General features: G+C 38.1%; 1 protein-coding gene across 1 annotated transcript in view; it reads left to right on the top strand.

Moving 5' to 3' along the window:
• The first annotated feature begins 6,741 nt into the window (after positions 1 to 6,741).
• Positions 6,742 to 21,223, top strand: part of LOC139965386 (RAB11-binding protein RELCH-like) — a 50,135-nt gene continuing 35,653 nt past the window's right edge. Inside the window, exons 1-5 of the mRNA XM_071967704.1 lie at positions 6,742 to 7,096; positions 10,124 to 10,285; positions 19,223 to 19,287; positions 19,545 to 19,658; positions 20,553 to 20,756. Coding sequence (XP_071823805.1) covers positions 6,772 to 7,096; positions 10,124 to 10,285; positions 19,223 to 19,287; positions 19,545 to 19,658; positions 20,553 to 20,756 — 870 coding nt within the window. The 5' untranslated portion in view covers positions 6,742 to 6,771. The remainder of the gene's footprint in view (positions 7,097 to 10,123; positions 10,286 to 19,222; positions 19,288 to 19,544; positions 19,659 to 20,552; positions 20,757 to 21,223) is intronic.

A 21,223-nucleotide genomic window follows, 5' to 3' on the forward strand; every position in this document is an offset into this window, starting at 1 on the left:
GGTTTATTTACGCATAGTTATCCTTGTCGAAACGTCAGGTCCTACGATGACATTTTCAGCAATGGCAAACTTTCTAACACAAGTTATACAGGCTCCCTTAGGCAACCGTCCGGCTATATTTCCAAACCACTACGGTACTTCGTAAGAGATTACAAAGTGTTTGTATAGTCTTTGTATAGTGTAAACCACTATCGGTACCTCATATTAGTTTGTATAGTGAAGACATGGATTTTTAACATAGGGTGATATTTTTAAATGTATCTGGTAAAATCAGAGTGTATGATTTCATTACAGTTTTGAGCTGAAACTTCATGTGGATAAACTCTTAACACAGAGAACATTATTGAAGAAAAATTCCAAATTTATCCATTTCAAGGATGAATCAATAACAAGATTATAAAAGGCTGAAAAGGAAATGATTTAAGTAGTTCCGCAATGATGATATCACTGAGTAACTAATGTGGTACTTTTCTTAGACCAATCAAAATAGTTAGTTATAAGCCAATGGAACAGTGTGAACTGTTCCATTGGCTGTTATCCCGTTTAATAGTATGGTGCGTTATTCTTGAAAAGAAACATAAAATATGGCATTATCAATGTGCCATACATGGAGAGAGAGGATCAGAGGGGGTGGGGGGGGGGGTAACTCTGGTTAACTGAGAGGGAAGCAGAAATAATGGCACATGGAATGTATTCTAATGCTCATAACGACACTAAGGATAAATGAAGACTTCAGAATCGGGGTCCCGTGACATAAATACCCCCGTAACAGCCCCCTAGTTTGAATAGGAGAGAAATACCCCCATCTAAAAATTTGCTTCTCGACCTTTGGCCAAGACAATGTGTAGTATATGTTCCCTTTCGAGGGGAATCGTGATAAACACCTGACGATGACACACAGCCACCGTCTCGGTGCAAGGGGAAACGTGCAAGGGGAAACACACACACACACACACACATATATATATATATATATATATATATATATATATATATATATATATATATATATATATATATATATATAAATATATATATATATTTATATATATATATATATATATATATATATATATATATATATATATATATATTTATATATATATATATGCCATGCCAACAGCCGCCATGTGCAGCTACGATGGGGTCGAGGTATGCGAGCTCTTAGGACTTTACATCCTAAACATCCTAGAAAAAATAATATGGGAAGGAATGCATTGGTCTATACAGGGACGACGGCATAGCAGTCTTCAAAAACACCAGCGGAGGTAAAGCATACCGGATAAGAAAACACCTGACCAACTTATTCAAAGAACTGGGGCTCAACATCACTATCGACCTTCAACCTCAACACCGGAAAAAAATCCCTTACAGGGAGCCCAACCACCGCCCACTGTACATCCACAGACAATCCAACCACCAACCCAGAATCACCATGGTGACCTGCAGGTCCCTACCAGCCTCGATTAGCATCTCCGCCATCTCCCACGGACAAGGAGATCTTCAAGAAAGCCGCACCAGCCTACGAGGAAGCACTCAAATCAAGCAACTACACTGAGGGTCTATCATACATCGCTAACCAACCAACCAACCAACCAAGAACAACCGTTACAGTAGGCGCAACATCAACATCTGGTTCAACCCGCTCTCAGCAGCAACGTACCCTCAGGAAACTGAAGATATCAAGAACCAATCTCTAGTACAGCCATCATCGGTACTTTTACCGTTACTTCTCTTTACACTAACATCCCTCATGCTGAAGGTATCACAGCCACGTGTGCAGCCATGTCTAAGAATGTCCATCCTTGTCCACCTATCTCTGACATCAAAGTTCTCAAGCAACTGGTTCCAACCAAAAACAACTTCACGTTCATGGACAAGCATTACCTTCAAAGACACGGGGCTGCCATGGGTACCAGGATGGCTCCTTCCTTTGCTTGCCAGTGTTTATGTCCATCCTTGAAGAACGCATGTTCAGTACAGCTCCCTGCCGTCCTCTCATCTGGTGGCGCTACATTGATGACATCGTCTTCATTTGGACCAGTGATGAGGATAGCCTGCTCACCTTCATCAATCACATCAATTCTTTCCACAGCACCATCAGATTCACCTCTGATTACTCTCACCAACAATTTAAATTTCTCGATGTGACTGTTCGCAAGGAACACGGTTCTCTATCTATACAGACATATAGTACACAGGGGCGTCGGAAGCTTTTTGGGATTGGTACGGCAGATCAGAGTGTAGCCATCTATCATAATCAACGGGGGGACGTTTTTGAAGTATTTTTCATTTTGGTTCTTTATTTTTTGCCATTTTTTTTCTTAGTCCTACTTTTTGTCTTCTTTTTTGCGCTGTGAATATTAGTCCGACGCCCCTGGTACACCAAGCCCACAGAGTACAGACACACCAGTTTCTCCATTCTTCAAGCTGCCGTTCCCTGTCGTCACTGCAAGTCTGGAATTGTCTACAGTGTTCGTCTTCGTCGCATTTGCTGTAACAATTCCTCTTTCATTCGCCATACAGATGCTTTAGAAAAACACCTTACTGACAGGGGCCATAGTGCCAGAAGGGTGCGTGAAGCCATTCAGAGAGTCCGCTCTCTTTCCAGATCATTTACTTTGGCAGTGAAGGTCCAAAAAGGGACGAAATTGCGACAAAGAGCTCCCCCTGGTTGTTATTTTCCACCCAAATCTTCCTCCTCTTCAGCAAGTGACCTCTAACAACCACAACATTATCGTCACTTCAGATAGACTCTAATTCGAGCCGTCCCTGAAAAACCCACCATCGCCTACAGGCGACCACGCAACCTACGAGCCCTTCTTGTGTGTGTTGCTGTTCCACCTCGTACTTCTAACGTACCCTACACCCATTCAGCATGGTACTTTCAACTGTGATCGTACTTCGAGATGCATCCGCAGCCACCACATTGTCGAATCCAATTCCATCACCAGCCACAGCATGCAACTCACACACAAGAATAAGGGTCACATCTCTTGCAAAACCACTAATGTCATCTATCTGATCCCTTGTAGAGTTTACGGCATCCAGTATGTTGGCGAAACCAAAAACCACCCTCAAGAAACCAACGATCCATAGTCAACACCATGAAGTCTGAGACTCCAGTTGGAGAACACTTAATTAATTTAACCTTCCCAACCGTATCATCAACATGTCTCTACAGGGGATTGTATCCTTAGGTAGCCGTCCTGACCTAGTACGAATCAGCAGAGAGAGGCTGTGGATGCAACGCCTTCGCATCATTCAACCGCATGGGCTCAACATTCTTCTGCCCCCTCCTTCTCCTCTTGCCCCCCCCCCCATCACTCCTCTTCTCATAGCTCTATTCCGCCCTTTTTCTCCACACCTTTTTGTCGTTGTCCGTCTCCAGTTTATTCCCTACCCCCTTTCCTTAATCCTCTCTTTGTCCTTCCACTGTTTATCTCCTACCTCTCCTCTTCCCCTGCTGGTTTCTTTCTTTCTTCTCTCCATTCCTTGTCTACTAATCCCCTTACATCTATCTCTTTGTGTTCACCATGCTCATTAACCTGTCTGCATTCTGTGCGTGTGTTTGTCACATCTGATACTGTTACTTGTCATTCAGCCATTGAAGATGATCCTGCTAAGATCGAAACGTCAAGCCGTTTAACTTACTTACATAACATAACAACATAACAATTAATATTTATATAGCGCTATTCTATCTAGATCATAGCGCTTGTGACACAGACACAAATTAGCATGGAAATAGGTGAGTCTTAAGATTACTACGAAATTGAGAGATATTGTCAGTTTCTCTTATAGTACGAGGGAGATTGTTCCATGACTGTGGACCGGCTACACTGAACGATTTCTGACCCAAGACCTTGCTCGTTCTAGGTACATTCAAGCGGTTTATGTCATGAGTAGAGCGGAGAGTTCTTTGAGGAGTATAAGGTGACAGTAGATTGGATAAATATACAGGTGCAGTATTGTTCATGGATTTAAAGACAAAAAGACAGAGTTTAAACTGAATCCTTTCCCTTATTGGCAGCCAGTCGAGTTCTTTGAGTGTTGGAGTAATGTGATCTCTCTTGGATATGGAACATACCAACCGGGCAGCATTGTTCTGCAATCTTTGAACTCTGTCCAATTCATGTTCCGTAGCACCAAAAAGAAGATTTCCATAGTCGAGACGAGAGATGACTAAAGCCCTGACGACATGATGGAGAGTTTCTTTATCAAGATATCTCTTAATTCTCCAGATGTTTCTTAACTGGAAATGTGTTGATTGACAGAGGCTAGATATTTGTTTAGTCATAGTCATATTTGCATCAAACATTATGCCCAAGTTCCGAACCGACTGTGTTGGTTCAATATGTGAATCACCGATTTTCAGTAACACAGGTGGCAGTTTCTGAAGAAAATAGGGTGATCCAAGCACAATGAACTCAGTTTTGCTCTCGTTTAATTTTAACTTGTTGCAAGTCATCCACTCTTGGATTTCAGCAATACACAGTTGAAGCTTCTCAATAGCATGCTGCCGTGCACCTGGTATTTTTGGGTCAAAAGAACAGTACAACTGTGTGTCATCTGCATAGAGATGAAAGTCTAAGGCATGACGACGAATGATTTTACCAAGAGGGAGTGTGTAGATAACAAACTTTAAGGGACCAAGGATAGAACCTTGTGGCAGTCCATACTCTAAAATAAATCAACAGGATCAGAGTAGTTGTTGCCAATGGAAACACGGCTTTGTCTATCAGACAGGTAGGATTTAAACCATTGGAGGGCAATCCCTGATATTCCCAACTCTGTATTCATTCTCTTAAGCAGTACATCGTGGTCTATAGTGTCAAAGGCGGCGGACAAGTCCAATAACACCAGAAAAACAACATGAGACTTGTCCATCGCCTTAAGTACATCATCTTTAACCCTCAAGAGTGCTGTCTCAGTACCGTTATGTGTCTTATATGCAGACTGGTACGGCTCGTCGAGATTGTGCAGAGACATGTGTTGTTTCAACTGTGTGGCAACAGCTTTTTCAATGAGCTTTGCCACAAATCTGATATTTGAAACAGGACGATAACTACTTAAAGCATTGTGATCCAAGGAAGGTTTTTTTTTCAAAATTGGCGATATTATGGCTTGACCAAGAGAATTTGGGAAAATGCCGGATGAGAGAGATGCATTTATGATTGAGGTAAGTGCAGGCAACATGATGTCTAGATTGTGTTTTAGTAGCCACGTGGGAATGGTGTCAAGGGTGAATGTTGTCAGTACTTTTACACGATAATAATACTGTATTCGTTACAAAAGATAAAATCTATTTTACGCTGGGAGATTCATTGGCAATATCTTTGTTCGTTAATAGATATATACACCCAACAATATTTAATGGTTAATTCACTTATTGATGTATTAAATTGACGAGTACTTGTATCTTTTTGTCCTTTAGGTAAACGTATATCAAAAAACCAGTGGTGGATCGTCCATGCAGTCAGGGGGGGGGGGGGCGGATCCCCCCCCCGACGAACTCAAATGGACTGCTGGCGCCCTTTTCAGCTCTTTACCACGTTTTACTTATTCTAGATTATTGACTTTTTTATTGCGCTCTCATCTACTTATTGATTTTTGTTGGTGTAATTTGGCGATGACACCTATTTATTCTTCGTTTATCTGCAAATTAGCCAGGCCCGGAAAGGGTCATTTCCGGCGATCTAGGGGGGTATCTCTACAGGCTCACAAATTTTCTGTACGCTACCTGCCAAACAGTAATGGCACTCTACTTAGATAGTGTCGGAAGTGCCCCTACAGACCATTCTCGCCCCTCCTGACCAATACTCCTATAGCTCCGCCACTGCAAATAACTTCTGCATTGTAGGCAAATGTCTACAATGCCACTAAAATGCAATTTTATGCACACGGTAAACAAAACAAAAACCGCAAATTGTAAGTCACTCTGTATTTTAGGGTATATTGTCAGGTAAACAGATGTATCGATTTTCAAAATAAGTCAACAGCAACGTAACTTTACAAGAAGAAACACGTACAGCAAACCGTAAGTCAAAATATATGATACCCGCCCTCTTTACATGTAAGATCTCACTCTCATGACCTTGGCTAACGAAAATACTAACTTTGCACAGCCTCAATGTTTCTCTTACATAATATACCCCATGGTGCGAAACAGATTTTCCTATATACCAAAAGAGGGAAGAAAGCAATTATATGTTCAATCTAATCATGCAATGTAGTTTAAAGCAATTTCATTATGTTGTAGATCTTTCATTTGATGTTAGTGCAGGTCGCAAATTTCGCTATACCACTCCTAACATTAGAAAGTCATTAATAAAAATGGTTGAGCCACTATTTTAATACCTACGAAATCGGTTTAATAAAAAACATGTAACTGCAATGCATGGCTTCATATCAAGGTCGTGGGAACCGGTGGGCTGGGGAGGGGACGCCCCCCAGTGGAAAATATGGAGGGGCGGAAGTATCATTCGCCACTGCTTCATATAAATAAACGGACGATGTGTTACGCAATAGAGGCAAAATGTTCCAACTGTTGACTTCTCTGCATTAAATAAGGACTGGGCAGATGGCAAAGTAAAGCAATTATTACTTAAGTACTAATTAGTTTTATAGACAACTCAACAAGCTTAATTACAGTACACACGGCGATAAACCATGTCAGCCTTCCCCCTACTTCATGTCTTTGAGAAACGTAAACACTATAGCAAGTTTGCGCTATCAAATTATGGTCAAACGGTTTCATAGCTTAAAAAAATGGCCGACCATTACAACCCTTTCCTAGAAGATAACGAAGACGAAGTTGAGGACATAATTACCAATAGCATTTCAACGGCAACAGAAAACCTTGAAATAACAGAAGAACTTCCAGAGGAAACAGTGGACGATGTGTCTCATCTCAAATCAGAGCTAAATTACGATGCAATCGCCATCAAGCTAATCAAAGACAAGTTAATATTAACAGCTCTAGAGTTACACACTGAACTTACTGAGGCCGGGAGGCAGCTGTCGCCTTTGCGAGATTTTTTCTCAAACCCTGGCAACTTCGAAAAGCAAACCGGGGAGCAAACGTTATCATTGCGTAAGGAATTTGAACAACCTTATAAAACAACAGGAATTAGGCTACCCAAAAAGAAAGGACACTATCCAAACCTACGTTCGGTGGTTCTACAGTACACTCAAGCCTACAGTGTACACTGGTTACAGTAGGCCTAGGCCCTAGGCTACAATAAAATACTGTACTCAGCCCATCTGTACATGCAGTACCAAGCTCGTACCAAGATTAGGACTCTATATTAGGGTTGGGCGATATTTGCTTTTTAATGACACGATAAATAGTTCAAAAATTATCGCGATATTTCGATAATTACGATAATTTTTTCTTGTTGTTTTTAGTGTGTTCGCGAACACACTAAAAACAACTGCCATTTTCCCACCGGTGTTTTCGCGCAGCAAACACACCGAGCATAATGGAGTGGGGTTCAGGGGCCCGCCTTAGAGCCCCGTTGGGGTCAAGGGGTGGAACCCCTTGTGGGGGTCCAGGGGGCGAAGGACCCCAGAAAAGTTAAGTATTTTTGCGTGTCTGGCGATAAAAAATTCGCAATTGAGGATTCAAAATACTGACTAACTTTATGAATTTAAATTGTCACGAAACTGATGAAAGTTTTAAAATGACAAGTTAGAGTAGCTATATAATGTGATAAAATGAAAAGAGAATTAATCTGTCTTACAATCTTTTTTAACTTACAAAACTGTCGATATTATGAAACAAACTACGTTCGGCAAAGCCCCGTTTCTAGACTGCCTAACAATCAGTTTACAACTGCAGTGATTAACCGTACTTAAATATCACGGTAGGCTACATGCGCTTCCAATTTTCCCAGGTACCTTACCAAACAAGTTACAACCCCCCTGTCTAACACCTGTTTGTTAACATTTTTGGCACGGTTCCAAAAAACTTTTCATGGAGTAAACTATTTTGGCTCCACTCTAGAATTAATTAGGTCAGTCAGTAAAGGATCGGTAAAGTTATGCGAAATATTATCTTAGACGTTAAAGGAAAGTAGGTAAATATCCCCGTAACATTAAGGTAAGTAAAACACACCTCAAGCCAACCGACTCCTCCGCATGAACAAAACAATCTATTCCCCATGATACACGAGGCACAGTCTATACCATACAGACATAGCACGATATCAAGGCCCCAATAGCTACATTATGGCCATCTTTATGAAAGCAAACCCTGTAATTCCATGTTTTAGGCCACCAGGCATGATTAACTTAATGCTAAATATTGTTTCCATGTCCTTGTAGAAATCGTCAACTTCGCAAAATACAATTAGTTGTGTTTTTGTTGTTACGTGAGATCCGTAACCGACGAAGTGGTTAGGCTATTTACTATACACTTAACTATGGTAGGATATTATTATTATTTTATTTTTTTGGAAATTCTAGAAAATACTTTCTTTTCCCCCCGCTTTACACCATATGTGGTCTTCTGGTTTATTCATAAATGGGTGTACTAGAGCCTTGTTTACATGACACTTGTTGCATTTAGCACGATATGCCAGTTTCGCGTGAATTTTTCGAAAGTATTTTGCTCGATCTTTCGTAAAATTAGAAAGGTGTACCAACTTACTTTTCGTACACAATTGGTAATTTCTCTACTGATATTCAGAGTTTTGTTCTCTATACAGTCAATGTTGTAAAGGACGGGTTTTTTACGAAGTGCAAAAGTCAGTAAATGAAGTTGATAAACTTTATTTCTTTTCAACTTTCTTAACCATGGAATGCTAGAATAACATTTACCCATAAAATGGAGATTTTTTACTACATTTATTTCAAATTTCTTTCACAAGAAATTATCGTCATTTGTTCAATCCTCAAAAAATATCGTCTTGAAAAAAAATTATCACGATAATAATAATTTTCGATATATCGCCCAACCCTACTCTATATGTCGAATTTTTCAAACTGTTACTGTTGAATATATATGTCCAGTCTGTAACGTAGAACAAAAATCGCCCTTGCCAATTATCAAAATAAGTAAAGTCAAATGGGCTTCACTGTTTTTTGTAAGGTCCCATAGATTGATCATCCTTTTGACATGCCTCCCAAGTGTTGATGAGCGTTGATGAGCATACCTTTGCAGACTGATGACACCAACTTCCATATCCTACCCTCTCCCCTCACCCACCCTCTCTTCAATTTTCTTGTTGAACAATGGTCCCAAGGTTAAAATCATTTGAAGTACCAATGGACTGCTTTATCATAGCCTTTATAATTATGTTGGTGACATGTGACTGATTCTACTTCAAGTACAATCTTGTTATGAAAATATGTCCATTTTCACAGAACTTTACGAGTTAGACCCTAGTACTACCTCTCTGTGCAGCTAGCCTTCTCATATGCAGTATATGATCAGTTATATACAGTACCTATGTTCACTTAGAGGAATTGTCTGGTGGAAGATTTGATACATTGTCCTCATAGTTCTTATTTTCTCTTCCTAACCATGTGAAAATTGTCCCCATTCGGTGTTTCCTTCTTGTAGAAATCTGGTTTTCAAATTCACCAGTTTCTCACCAAAAGTGTACTAGGCTCTATTTAAATAAAAATATATATCAGATTTAATTGAATAAATCCTCATTTCTTTTATTTTTTTTCCAGAAAAATTACAAATCACTCATTCCTTCCTATATTGATATTATTACTGTATATATGCTGTGATCCATAGAACTTAATGTCATAGTACAGTGAACTATTGTATATATACATAGTGTTCTGTACGGTAATTCTGCAGGCTTGTTATCAATGTAGTGGGAGTCAATAGGGACTGTGGTACTCTACAGTAGTTCAGTGACATAGCTCATACTGTACTTGAGTTACTATATTACATTATTCATGACTCGAAATGACAATTTACAATATTGTTTTAGTAATCTACTTCATGAGTGTAGTTCAGTACTGTTGTAGTGCTGTAAGTTGATATTCTGTACATACTGTACTATGTAGTGAAGGCAACTATATTAAAGTAATTTGACAATCAAATGAGTCATGAAATACTTTCTAAAAATTAACTTTCATTTGGTACAAATTGTTCCCATAGATCGCACTTCAAGTGAGCAGACGTTTGATTCTTTAGATTTAGCCCGGTACTCAGATGATGGCAATGCCCAAAATGAGGACAAATGTACAGTGCTGGAGTTTGAACTACGCAAAGCAAAGGAAACAATCAAAGCTTTGAGGGCAAGTTTTACAGAGAAAGCTGGTGAGTTCATTGGATATTTGTTTGTATATGTGTTTGTATGTGCACATCAGAAGAATACATGGATACAGTGTACAGAACTGTATATGGAGAGTTACGACAAATAGTTTTCACGCATGTTCCAACCTTCATCAAGTATTTTAATGATTTTACGGCAATTTTTCGAGGATTTTCCATCAGTTTGCATTTGTCATTTACTGTCTTATTGAATACTTCTGAATGCATTGCCAGGGAAGTCAATTTAAAGCCAGTTTGGAGCTTTAAAAACTGTACAGAAAAATACACTTGAAAAATGTTGGTAACTTTGAATCATATGCTAAATTCTGGACCAACAGTACTCCCTGTGATCTTTTAACTGATAGTGAGTATTTGGAGAAATTTGTTCTTGAAACTTAAATTTTGCGAGCAGTTTAGTCATTCTAGATTCCTATGGTGGATACTGAAAGAATTGTGAATTCTGTTAAGATGTGTAGAGTAGGCCTAGATTTGTGGCATTGTTGCTCCCCCAAACATACTACAACTACAGTACAGTATGTACAGTTAACTTTGTATATGTCTGACAAGGTTACCTCGATCAATTCGTTTTGATGCCAGACTTATAGAGAATATATGTGCAATGCTTCATTTACCTGGGTATGTCAAGTATTTTCTATGGCAACCTAAGATTACAAACCTGACCTTTTTTTGGGGGGGGGAGGGTGGGGGGAGGGTGTGGGTTGTAGACAGGTTTTTTTAGGTATGGATTTATGTTACATTTCACTTTCTATCTGACTAGTTCAGGCACCGGAATGGGATATATTCCACTATATATATCGTTTATACATAGACTTCTAGGAAAAATTATGTGTTGAATATATAGTACAAAATTTAGGATATTAAACTCAAAAGACAGAGGAGAGACCTGTTTACCAAACTGGCTGGTCTTCTGTCCTCAGAGAATCCTGTGTATTGTAGGCAACTGTACATAGCAAAGTTTGAGTGTACTTGACAGTTCAACCCTATCAGGACCAAAAAAATACAGACCTGCCTAAGCATTGGGACAGACTGTTATGCAAGGTTCAAGTTTAACCAAAGTCTCTTATTTAATATAAAGTGTGAAATACAATGTGCATTTTACTAAGCTATCCATGCGTACAGTCACTAGTTTATAGTTTATAGTTTATATATATTGTGTACTTTCATAAATCCTGCAGCTGTGTGCACAAGTTGACAAAAAAGACATTTAAGAGGGCTTTACATTGTTGATCCTACAGTTAAAGAGGCCATGACACGAAAAATCCAACTCATCGAGAGTAACTTCCTCTGAATCTATGAGAAAATCTATGTTCAAAACTATCCTCAACACCTTGAAAACCTCAAGGACTAATTAGTAATTAACGTTTTAATATTCGCATCCGAAAATAGATATCTGAGAATGCGATTTCACAACAAGACAATGATGACGTCATGTTAGGAACACACGTGCAAAGCCCAGGCATGTATCGGATGCAGGCTTGGGGCGATTACATCTGAATGTAATCGATTACGATTACGATTACTTGAGAATGTATGATTACGATTACGATTACAGCCTAAAGTTGAAGTAATCGATAACGATTACGATTACATTGTAATGTAATCGTGATTACAATCACGATTACATTGTGGTTACTTGCACAATCCTCTGCATATCTGTTTAATATAACTCTCTGCCGAGAAATAGGGCAAAGGAAGGGCATTTACAGTATATACGGACAAAATTGTGGAACTATATCTACAATTCCTACCAGGCATTACACATTTATGCCTTAACACGTTTAAGATGTGTAACCCATAAGTCCAGTAAAAAATACAATTTAACAGACAAAGAGTAAACAGATAAATACTGTAGAGTAAGTAAAACAAATGAAGATTTTCATGCAACACCATATTTTGTTAACTAATAATTTCTGCATAGCAGCAAAACTAAAACTCTTTTACATTATAACACCAAAATAAAACTAAACAGCTTTGAAATGGGGCATTCCACAGTACATGGGACATGGAAGGCCAAAGTAAAAGTAAATTATTTTCATCAAAAAGTGGTCAACTCTGGTAAAGCAAATTCTGATCCACCAAAATACTTAATTTGCAGTGATTTTTTCAGCAACAAAGTTAATTACATTAATTAAAGAGGTGTAAATGGTGCAAAGTTGGATGGGTTATTGGACAATGGAATGTAGGCAAATTTCTGAATAACTTTTTTCCCCACAACATGAGATGAGTACATTTAACGTTTTACTAATGAACATTGAAATGTCCCGTCCGTGATGTTTTCACAAGAATTTTTATGCTAGCTGCAAATGCGTTTTGCTGTATTTCTGTACAAGCATTACTGCCATTACAGTATGCTATAACTAACACCTGAGCCTTGTGGCCCACTGAACATGGCAAATGGAATTATTTATCAAATTTACTTACTTAAATTTAATACTAATTTAAAGGGTGTATTTTGTCAGCCTGACTGTTATTGTTTTATAAGTGTTTAATATAGTACTAATGAAATAATTTTCTATAATCAGCACACCATGTCAACTAATGTCAACCAGTTGTGTATGCAAAAGGATTGTGAACGCTGAGAGGCAGCATTGAACAGAATAATTCAGGTGATAAAAAATCCTTGAATATGGCGATCAAATCCCCAGTACTTCTTAGTATAAGTTTATTGTGCTAGAGAATTCTAGAAGCAGGAACACTTCTTTGGTCACACTAAAAGCCAAAAGTAAGATTTAGTTTTAATCATTTCTACTAATTTTGCCCTTCTCATTCAAATTTCACTGTAATCATAAATGTAATACGATTACGATTACTTTGCCCTTGTAATCGATTACGATTACGATTACTTTGTAATTTTCAAAAAAGTAATCGATTACGATTACGATTACTTCAAAAAATGTAATCGATTGTAATCGATTACGATTACTGATTACGATTACCCCAAGCCTGATCGGATGCGCGACGATCATACCGTTCCATATACAGTACACGCACATTTACACTGAGAGAACAACCACTGTATTACGCTATATCGTTAGAAATTTCAAGTTTGTTTTACAACTGTTGTAAACTATCCGAGAGAAATGCCGGTCCGTTGTGTTGTTGGGGGCTGCATAAATATCATTACCCATGCAAAATTTTAGCCTTCATCCATGGCTGAAGGATGAAAAAAACACTGCGATTATGACCAAGTTAGTGCACAACACCAGCGCCGATTTCACTGGGCCTAGCCAGTATGCAGCTCCGAATGAAGCGAACACTTCGCGGAAGCATACTATGATCCCTCCTTTTTGTTATGAAATTAAACAAATGGACTTTAACGGTTCGACATAAAAGAGTCATTCTTCTGTCAAGTAATCCACAAAAAAAACTACTCTGAAGACCAGATCGGGGAACAGGAAACCTCCAATGGGGCAAGTGGCGATCCTTAGGAGGTAGCGCGCCGAGCACTAGTAGTACTATAGTATTGGCGTTACTACACTGAAGTCGCAATAGACGAAGAGATTTTACTGTATCATCTAAATTAACACCCCCTTCATTGCTCTATTGTCTACTAATAAGCTATGAAGTTAGCTTCAGAAGCGATGGGTTACATCTTCTTGTGAACAAATCTCAGTGCCCCAATTTATTTCTGGAATATGCTGGATCAGTTAGTTATAGCAATAATTTCTTATTCCTATTCCAGGAAAACCATTTTTTATGTTGTGGATGGAGTGGGGGTAATGGGGATGGGTCAAAATACGTAGGTAAAAAGATTTTATTCCAAAGGGTGTTTAATTAAATCTCAAAACGATTTATTTTAAAGTCACAGAGCCAAAAATTCACACAACATACTGTAGTTCAAGTGTTTAATCATTGAACAAAATTTATTCAATATCAGTTCTAGACAGTCATTCTGGACAATCTGAACTAACATTAACAACAATCATTGTATTATATGACATAAAAGTAAAACTACTTTCCATAAACATTATCATTCTTAAATTACACTAATGTAATTTGTGACATCAAAGGAGGTTAAAAGAAAACAACTTACATGAATTTTTTGGCTTTAAGCCTACAAAGCAGTTGCATGTCCATCGCTATCAATCGTTGTTATGACAAATTAATTAGAATAATCCAGAAGCAAATACAATACTGTAAAGGGTTATTTAAACCAAGAAACACTGCACGAAGTAACTCACATGCAAAAATGTTACACAAGCACGACGACACATACAACACTGATGGGCAATGTGAAACACAGCATCACACGCATTAAAACAATCGAAGACCATTAACAGGGTGTACAGCTGAGTTTTTGAAGAAAGACTACAAAACAACCCACCTGCTGCTGAAGAAACAAAGTCTAAACATTCAAGAGTTCTGCTGCCTCCATTAGTCTTTATTATGACTTTTCTGTCAAATATCATTGGTGATATGGATATTTTGGCTTCCAGATTAAAGGTACGAATCAAACGTCTGGGAGGTAAATGCCCCTAAAAAGGTCAATGCCTGTTCCCTTATGCACATATTATATGACATCACGGTCACGCCAATACTTGTGTCCAAATGCTTCAAAACATGCCTTTTCTTTCATTGTTGATGTTGGGTCTGGAAAATAACCTTTTCATCCTGAATTAAAAGTCTTGAATTTCAATATATCAACACTGAGGGAACCCTGACGGATTGATAATCCAACACAATCGTAGTTTAGTAAAGGTGTTTCTGGAGGAATTTCTCAACCAAGGCTTCCTATACAATGAGTTTTCTCCTGGCAACTTGAATCCAGTGTAATGACCATTGGCTGGAAAATCACTTCTGATCATTTGGACTGCACATGATGGTAGCACAACCCTGACGTGTCTTGCTAGGAACCCCAAGTATCATTGAACCTGTTGACCGTAGGCTATGTATCTGTACTGCCTGGGAAAAAATTTATGAAAGTTCAAAATGTATTAATGTTGGCCATGATGTCCACAATATCAAGCAGGCATACAATGTACAGTTATGGTTACATTTGTTGTGATTTTACACCTTCCATGTATCATGAAATATTCTTTTGTTTCAGAAAATTGATTTGCAAAACTCCAGGCCAAAGTACTAGCCAAGTAATAATGAGTATGAAATAACACATATGCCTACCTAGCATGGCTGCATAATGCAACTTACATCCCCGAGCCAAACTTTCAGTATGCAACCAACCCTACTAGTACTACACACTCTACATATGGGTTGTAAGTTACCGTAACAAAACGCACAATACGGTTTAGGGTGTTCCGCGAACTCCAACAACACATGCACAAAATGGACTGGATTTTGTTTTTAAATGCTTCGTTAATAAATTCTTACCACGTTGTATGTTCCTTGCAATGGTTTCGAACGGATTTCTTCTTCGATATGTTGTGGAGCTTCAATTTCGGCTCGTTTAACAGGCTCGAACTGATACGGTTCTAACACCTCCGCTCCACCCTCAACGTTCGGTTCAATATTGGAATGATCATCGCCTTCACTCTCTGCTTCGAATATGAGAAAGGTCACTCTAATTATAGCCCAATTTCACTGCCTAGTGAAGAACCATTATCACTTTGAACTTCGGTTGCCGCAATTGGTTCTGGATCCGCCATTTCACAGGAAATTTTGATTTGATATCGCACTTGTGATCGGTGTTTTGTTTAGTAACTACTAGTGGTATGTGTACTTGTCTACTGTGTACGTGAATGGTATGTTCGGAGGATCGTAAGCAGCGACAACAAATGTGTTCAAAACGTGACGTCACATTACGTCATGCGAATCGGAAAATTTTCGAGTAAACAAAGTTTCAAACGCCGAAAAGGGTAAATTCATTCTCAATTTTCGACTTGAAAAATCAAGTTTTAAACTGGCAGATTGGTTGGTACATGTTCTAGAGAACATTCTTTGATGGATCCCAAAAATATAGGACTTTGAAATTTTCGTGTCATGGCCACTTTAAGTTCTCTTGAGAAGGAACCTTGGTTCATGGAACATTATCAGCGCACTTTGACGGGCTTCCTTATGGGGGCTTCAGTGTGGGTCTTCAGTGTGGGTCTTCAGTGTGGGGTCTGTGAGGTGTGTTTCAGAGTTGCTTTCTACTGAGCAACCTCTGATAGCGAAAGTTGTGGCAATATATAATGCTTTTCTTCATCATCGGATATTACTATACAGCTTGTTTATTCTTCACTCAATAACAATACAAGGAAATGTCCAATTCATAAGAAATTGCAGGTTCCTCAACATTTATCCTATTAATCTATACAAAAAGATTCAAAGCAAACCCTGGCAAAAAATGCCAAGTTTTGCATGTGAATAAGTGATATGAAAAAGTGTCTGGGCAATAAAATGTTCAGAACCAAATAGAATCAAGCATTATTCGCCATGTAATATATACTGTAAAAAGCAGGGTTCGCAGGTTTCTTCCGGGGGTGGAAAAAACCGCGGAATAAACCGCGGTTTATTCCACTCGGAAGAAATAGGTTTCTTCCAGTTTCTGCCGGACAAAATGGAAGAAACTCATTTTTGGGGGAAAAACTGTTGATAAAGTTTCATAACAACCTGCAATGATTTCTAGCTATGTAATAAATGGACAAGAAGCACTATAGTGTCATCTAGGTAGTCTATATTTACTGTAGGTTTGAGGCACATGACCTGCTTCCAGCATATACTGTACACAATATAGTACTAGGCTACTAGCATCGGACAATTCAGGGAACAACTATGCATGGGCAAGCTATATTTTGCAGACCAGGATGGTCCTGATTATAGCCCAGTTCTTAGTTAAAAACTAGTTTCTGAGTGGAGGGCCAAGTGTTCCCTGGAAATTAGTGTACGCCTACTACAATGCACACTCACTACTACGATTACATTGACCACTATGACCATATTTTGCGGAGATTGAACTCAAGACATGAGGGTTACAGATTCGACTGGAAGTTGTAGTATGAAATGAGGGCTGGCTCGTGGCCAGCTGTGTTTAATTGTGGATGTTTGTTCCTTCTGCTGTTGGGATGACAAATCCTCCTGTTAACTACAAGTTGTAATTTAGGTGGTTGCAGAAATTAAACTGTTGCCTAAATCTAACAGATATAGTTCGGCTATTTTCTTGGTGTTCATTGTATTAAATCCTCAATTCATGGGCCAATCCAGGTTAATCATTCATACAGTATGGCCAGTTATGCAATTCTGGTTGATGGGGGGGGGGGGATCACGAGATGATAAGCAGTCCTTCAATATTGTGATATAAAGCAAACATCTTTTGGTGTATAAAAACAACCCAAAATTATAATCAAAACAAAAATATCATATTTTGATGGTTTCAATGGTTTGTATTTCAGTCAGATGGTGGTAAACTATTTGTCTTTTTATCATGTATGTGGGTTGTGCTGCTTATATGCCAATTTTCACAGTTTCTTCCGGTTTCTTCCAGTTTCTTCCGGAAGAAACTGGAAGAAACCTGGAAGAAACAGGTTTCTTCCAGTTTCTTCCACGTCCCCGAAAGAAATAGGTTTCTTCCGGAAGAAACCGAACCCTGGTAAAAAGTATTCATTTTGTTATTACCATCTACTGTACGGTACCTTAATGCAATCTTAATTTTGCTGTCATAGGAAAAGTATTTCTTAACTTTTGCTGACCGAATGTAGAAAATTTGCTCAAAGTATATACAGTACCGTTTGAAATGGATTTATCACTTGTACAGTACAGTACATATTTGTTCTCCAACGTAGCATTCGGTTTTGTATAATTTGTATCAACTGATATATTTAGCTACACTTGTCACTGCAGTAGGGATTATAACAGTAAGCCAGAGAGTTATAATATTGTGCGTTACATTCTAACTACAGTATGTATAGTTAAATATGTCAGTAACATATTGACATGTACTGTACAGTACTGTATGTACAGTACAGTACAGTATGTATACAGTATACAGGTACATGCATACTGTATGCACAGTAGTATGGCTGCTGCACTCTGAATGCTTTACCGCAGATACAGTACAGTGTAATCCAAGATGATTTGTGGATCTAGGGTTTCTCTTGTTCAATGCATTTAGTATACTGTACATACAGTATACTGCACCACCCTTACTTTAATATTTGAATACAGACATGTCATGTGCACTACAAATTCATGAACATTGGCATTTTGAAGTGACTAAGAATAGGATTTTTTAAAAAAAATTTTAAATGAGCCAGTTTCTTGTGTAAATCTTTTGCACAGAATGGTTGGAGTATCAAAGTAATATTTTAGTGTAAATTTGCATAGCAACTTTTATGTTTGATGAGTTTCCAAATGTGTTATGAACTTGTAACTGTACTGAATTCATGTGTGTACATTAACTGTATGTACAGTATACTGTAGGCCTACTGTAAAGAATCCATTTATTACTGTGTTTGTTTGCATAATGTAATGCATAATATTGGTGAAATGGTTTGCTCAGTCAGTCTTGTGTGAAATTTGTACAAACAAATGCGAAAAGATTCTGTGTTACGGAAATTTGTTTGTGCATCTTTGCATTACACTTTGTTGTACAGTAGTGTGGTCATTTTGCATTGCATTACGTGGGAATATTCCAAACCATGGAATAATTTTATTTGGTAACTACAGAAGAGTATATATAGTGTATAATGCATCTAGCTAAATACTGGGCACTATGCAGGAATGACAGTTTTTGTACACTGTTCAAAGCATACTAATATATTGTCAGTGTTTCATAAGAAGTTATAGTTAATTATTCCCTGCAGAAGAATTTAATATTTATGGTTTTGATGTATGATGCATAGTATTGGTTACAGCAACATAATGTTAAGTTGGACACAAATGTATTAAATTATTTCAAGGACTAACTAAACAATGGAAAACTATCTGAGAAATGGGATCAATAAATTACAGCAAATAAAATTCAAAATTTCATTCTTATTTTATCAGAAACTGCAACTTCATCTCCGGTTCATGTTCCCCAACAAGCAGAGGGTGAGAATCCTCAGTCAGAGGTAAGTTTTTATGAAAGAATGCTGTTAAAACCCAAAAATATGTCTTGTGGAAAAGGATACAAAATTTATCTGTATGGCTGAATGGTATAAGGTAGTACTGAGCCTGAAAACGCAATCTTCTTAAACACTTTATTCCACCAAAATTGTTTCAATGACTCACAGTTGCAATATTATCCTTTTTTAGATCATGGTGATCTTTCCTGGACTTCTTGTTCACTCCGTGTTTTAAGTACTACCATATTCTTTGTATATTTCAGGAGGGGATAAAACCACTCGAGAAAAGAGCTCTCAATTTTCTGGTCAACGAGTACATGCTGAGTAACAGCTACAGACTAACTTCGATAACATTCTCGGATGAAAATGAAGACCAGGTTAGTCCCTCACTATCTTCTCACTCTCATGAGAAGTCACTCATAGCAGCTTTCTTTAATTTTGTCAGCAATTTTGCCAACTCTGCCGACTATAACTAAGAATCAGAAGGCAATTGATCAAACCACACTGTAGTGATCAGCCAAACTCGTTGTATTTTGAACCAACTGAACGATAATGAACTAGAAATAAATATGCTTCTTTTGATCCTCAAAATCTCCTCACCCAGACAGTTTTAAGAAAAGTGATATAAAAACCAACTGAACGATAATGAACTAGTTATAAATATGATTGTTTTGATTCTTAACATCTCCTCACCCAGACAGTTGAAAAGTAATATGAAAGCCAACTGAATGATAATGAACTAGTTATAAATATGTTTGTTTTGATCCTCAACATCTCCTCACCCAGACAGTTTTAAGAAAAGTGATATGAAAACCAACTGAACGATAATGAACTACAGTTATAACTGTAGTTAAAAATATACTTGTTTTGATCCTCACCTGGACAGGTTTAAGAATAGTGATATGAAAATTTTTAACATTTTTTAAATATTCTCACTCCAGTATATTTAAAATGAAACTGCACTACTGAAACTATGGAACTGCATTGTTGTGGGACTTCACTATGCCATATTACCTGCAAAATATATCAGAACCAACTCGTGAAGCTGCTTTGCTACAAAAAGAACATAGGATACGGTTGTCTACATATATTAGATTGAAGTGCGTGTTAGGGTCATGGGGCAGTGACATCATTTGACAAAGATGAATGGATTTTGTTGCGACTATGAAGTATAATGTTCAGTTAAACAACGTTCAGGGTCTTCATCGTGGAGATCAATCATTGGCTAAATTCTATCTGTTTATTTATGGGTTTTTTTAAACTCTTTCCAGGATTTTGATGACTGGGATGATGTCGGGCTCAACGTCCCTCGCCCACCAGATCTGTTTCACCTTTATCGGGACTATGGCAAGCATGTGATACCACCCAAGGAGATGGTGGATGTCGGATGCGGTGATGACACCGTTGAAGAGGCTCAGCCAGAGGAAGCAGAGGCTGACATCGCCATGGCTTTCGACCAGAAACGCCTTCAAATGGTGAGAACATATACAGGGAGGTCTCAGAGTCGTTCCCCTCCCCCCACTCCCCCCTCCCCAGATAACCTCTCAACTACTTTATAAAAGAGAACATTTAGTGGGCTGTCTCTTACCATAGGTTGTGTTTTCCTTCATTGAATGTTTTTTGATCTTCCATTGTAAACTGCTGCACTTGGATCATGTGCTGTTATGTGCAAGAATTCCAGCATTTGGAAAGAGATTTTTAAAGATCCATGATATTTCTCATGATGGCACCATCTCTCGGCAATGTTACCAGAGACTTTGTTCCAATATAAAACAGGAGAAACTTGGTACATCTGTCATCAAACCATCTGGAATGACTTCATATATATTGAGTCAGAACATTTACGTTTTATTTGCATTCAAAGTTGAATATTTGATGTCAGATTAAAATCCCTTGAAGGACATATATTCATAAGAGTAAGCACAATATCTTTCCTACTTAC

This window comes from Apostichopus japonicus, chromosome 3 (genome assembly GCF_037975245.1).
Source record: "Apostichopus japonicus isolate 1M-3 chromosome 3, ASM3797524v1, whole genome shotgun sequence".
In the NCBI taxonomy this organism is placed as follows: Eukaryota; Metazoa; Echinodermata; class Holothuroidea; order Aspidochirotida; family Stichopodidae; genus Apostichopus; species Apostichopus japonicus.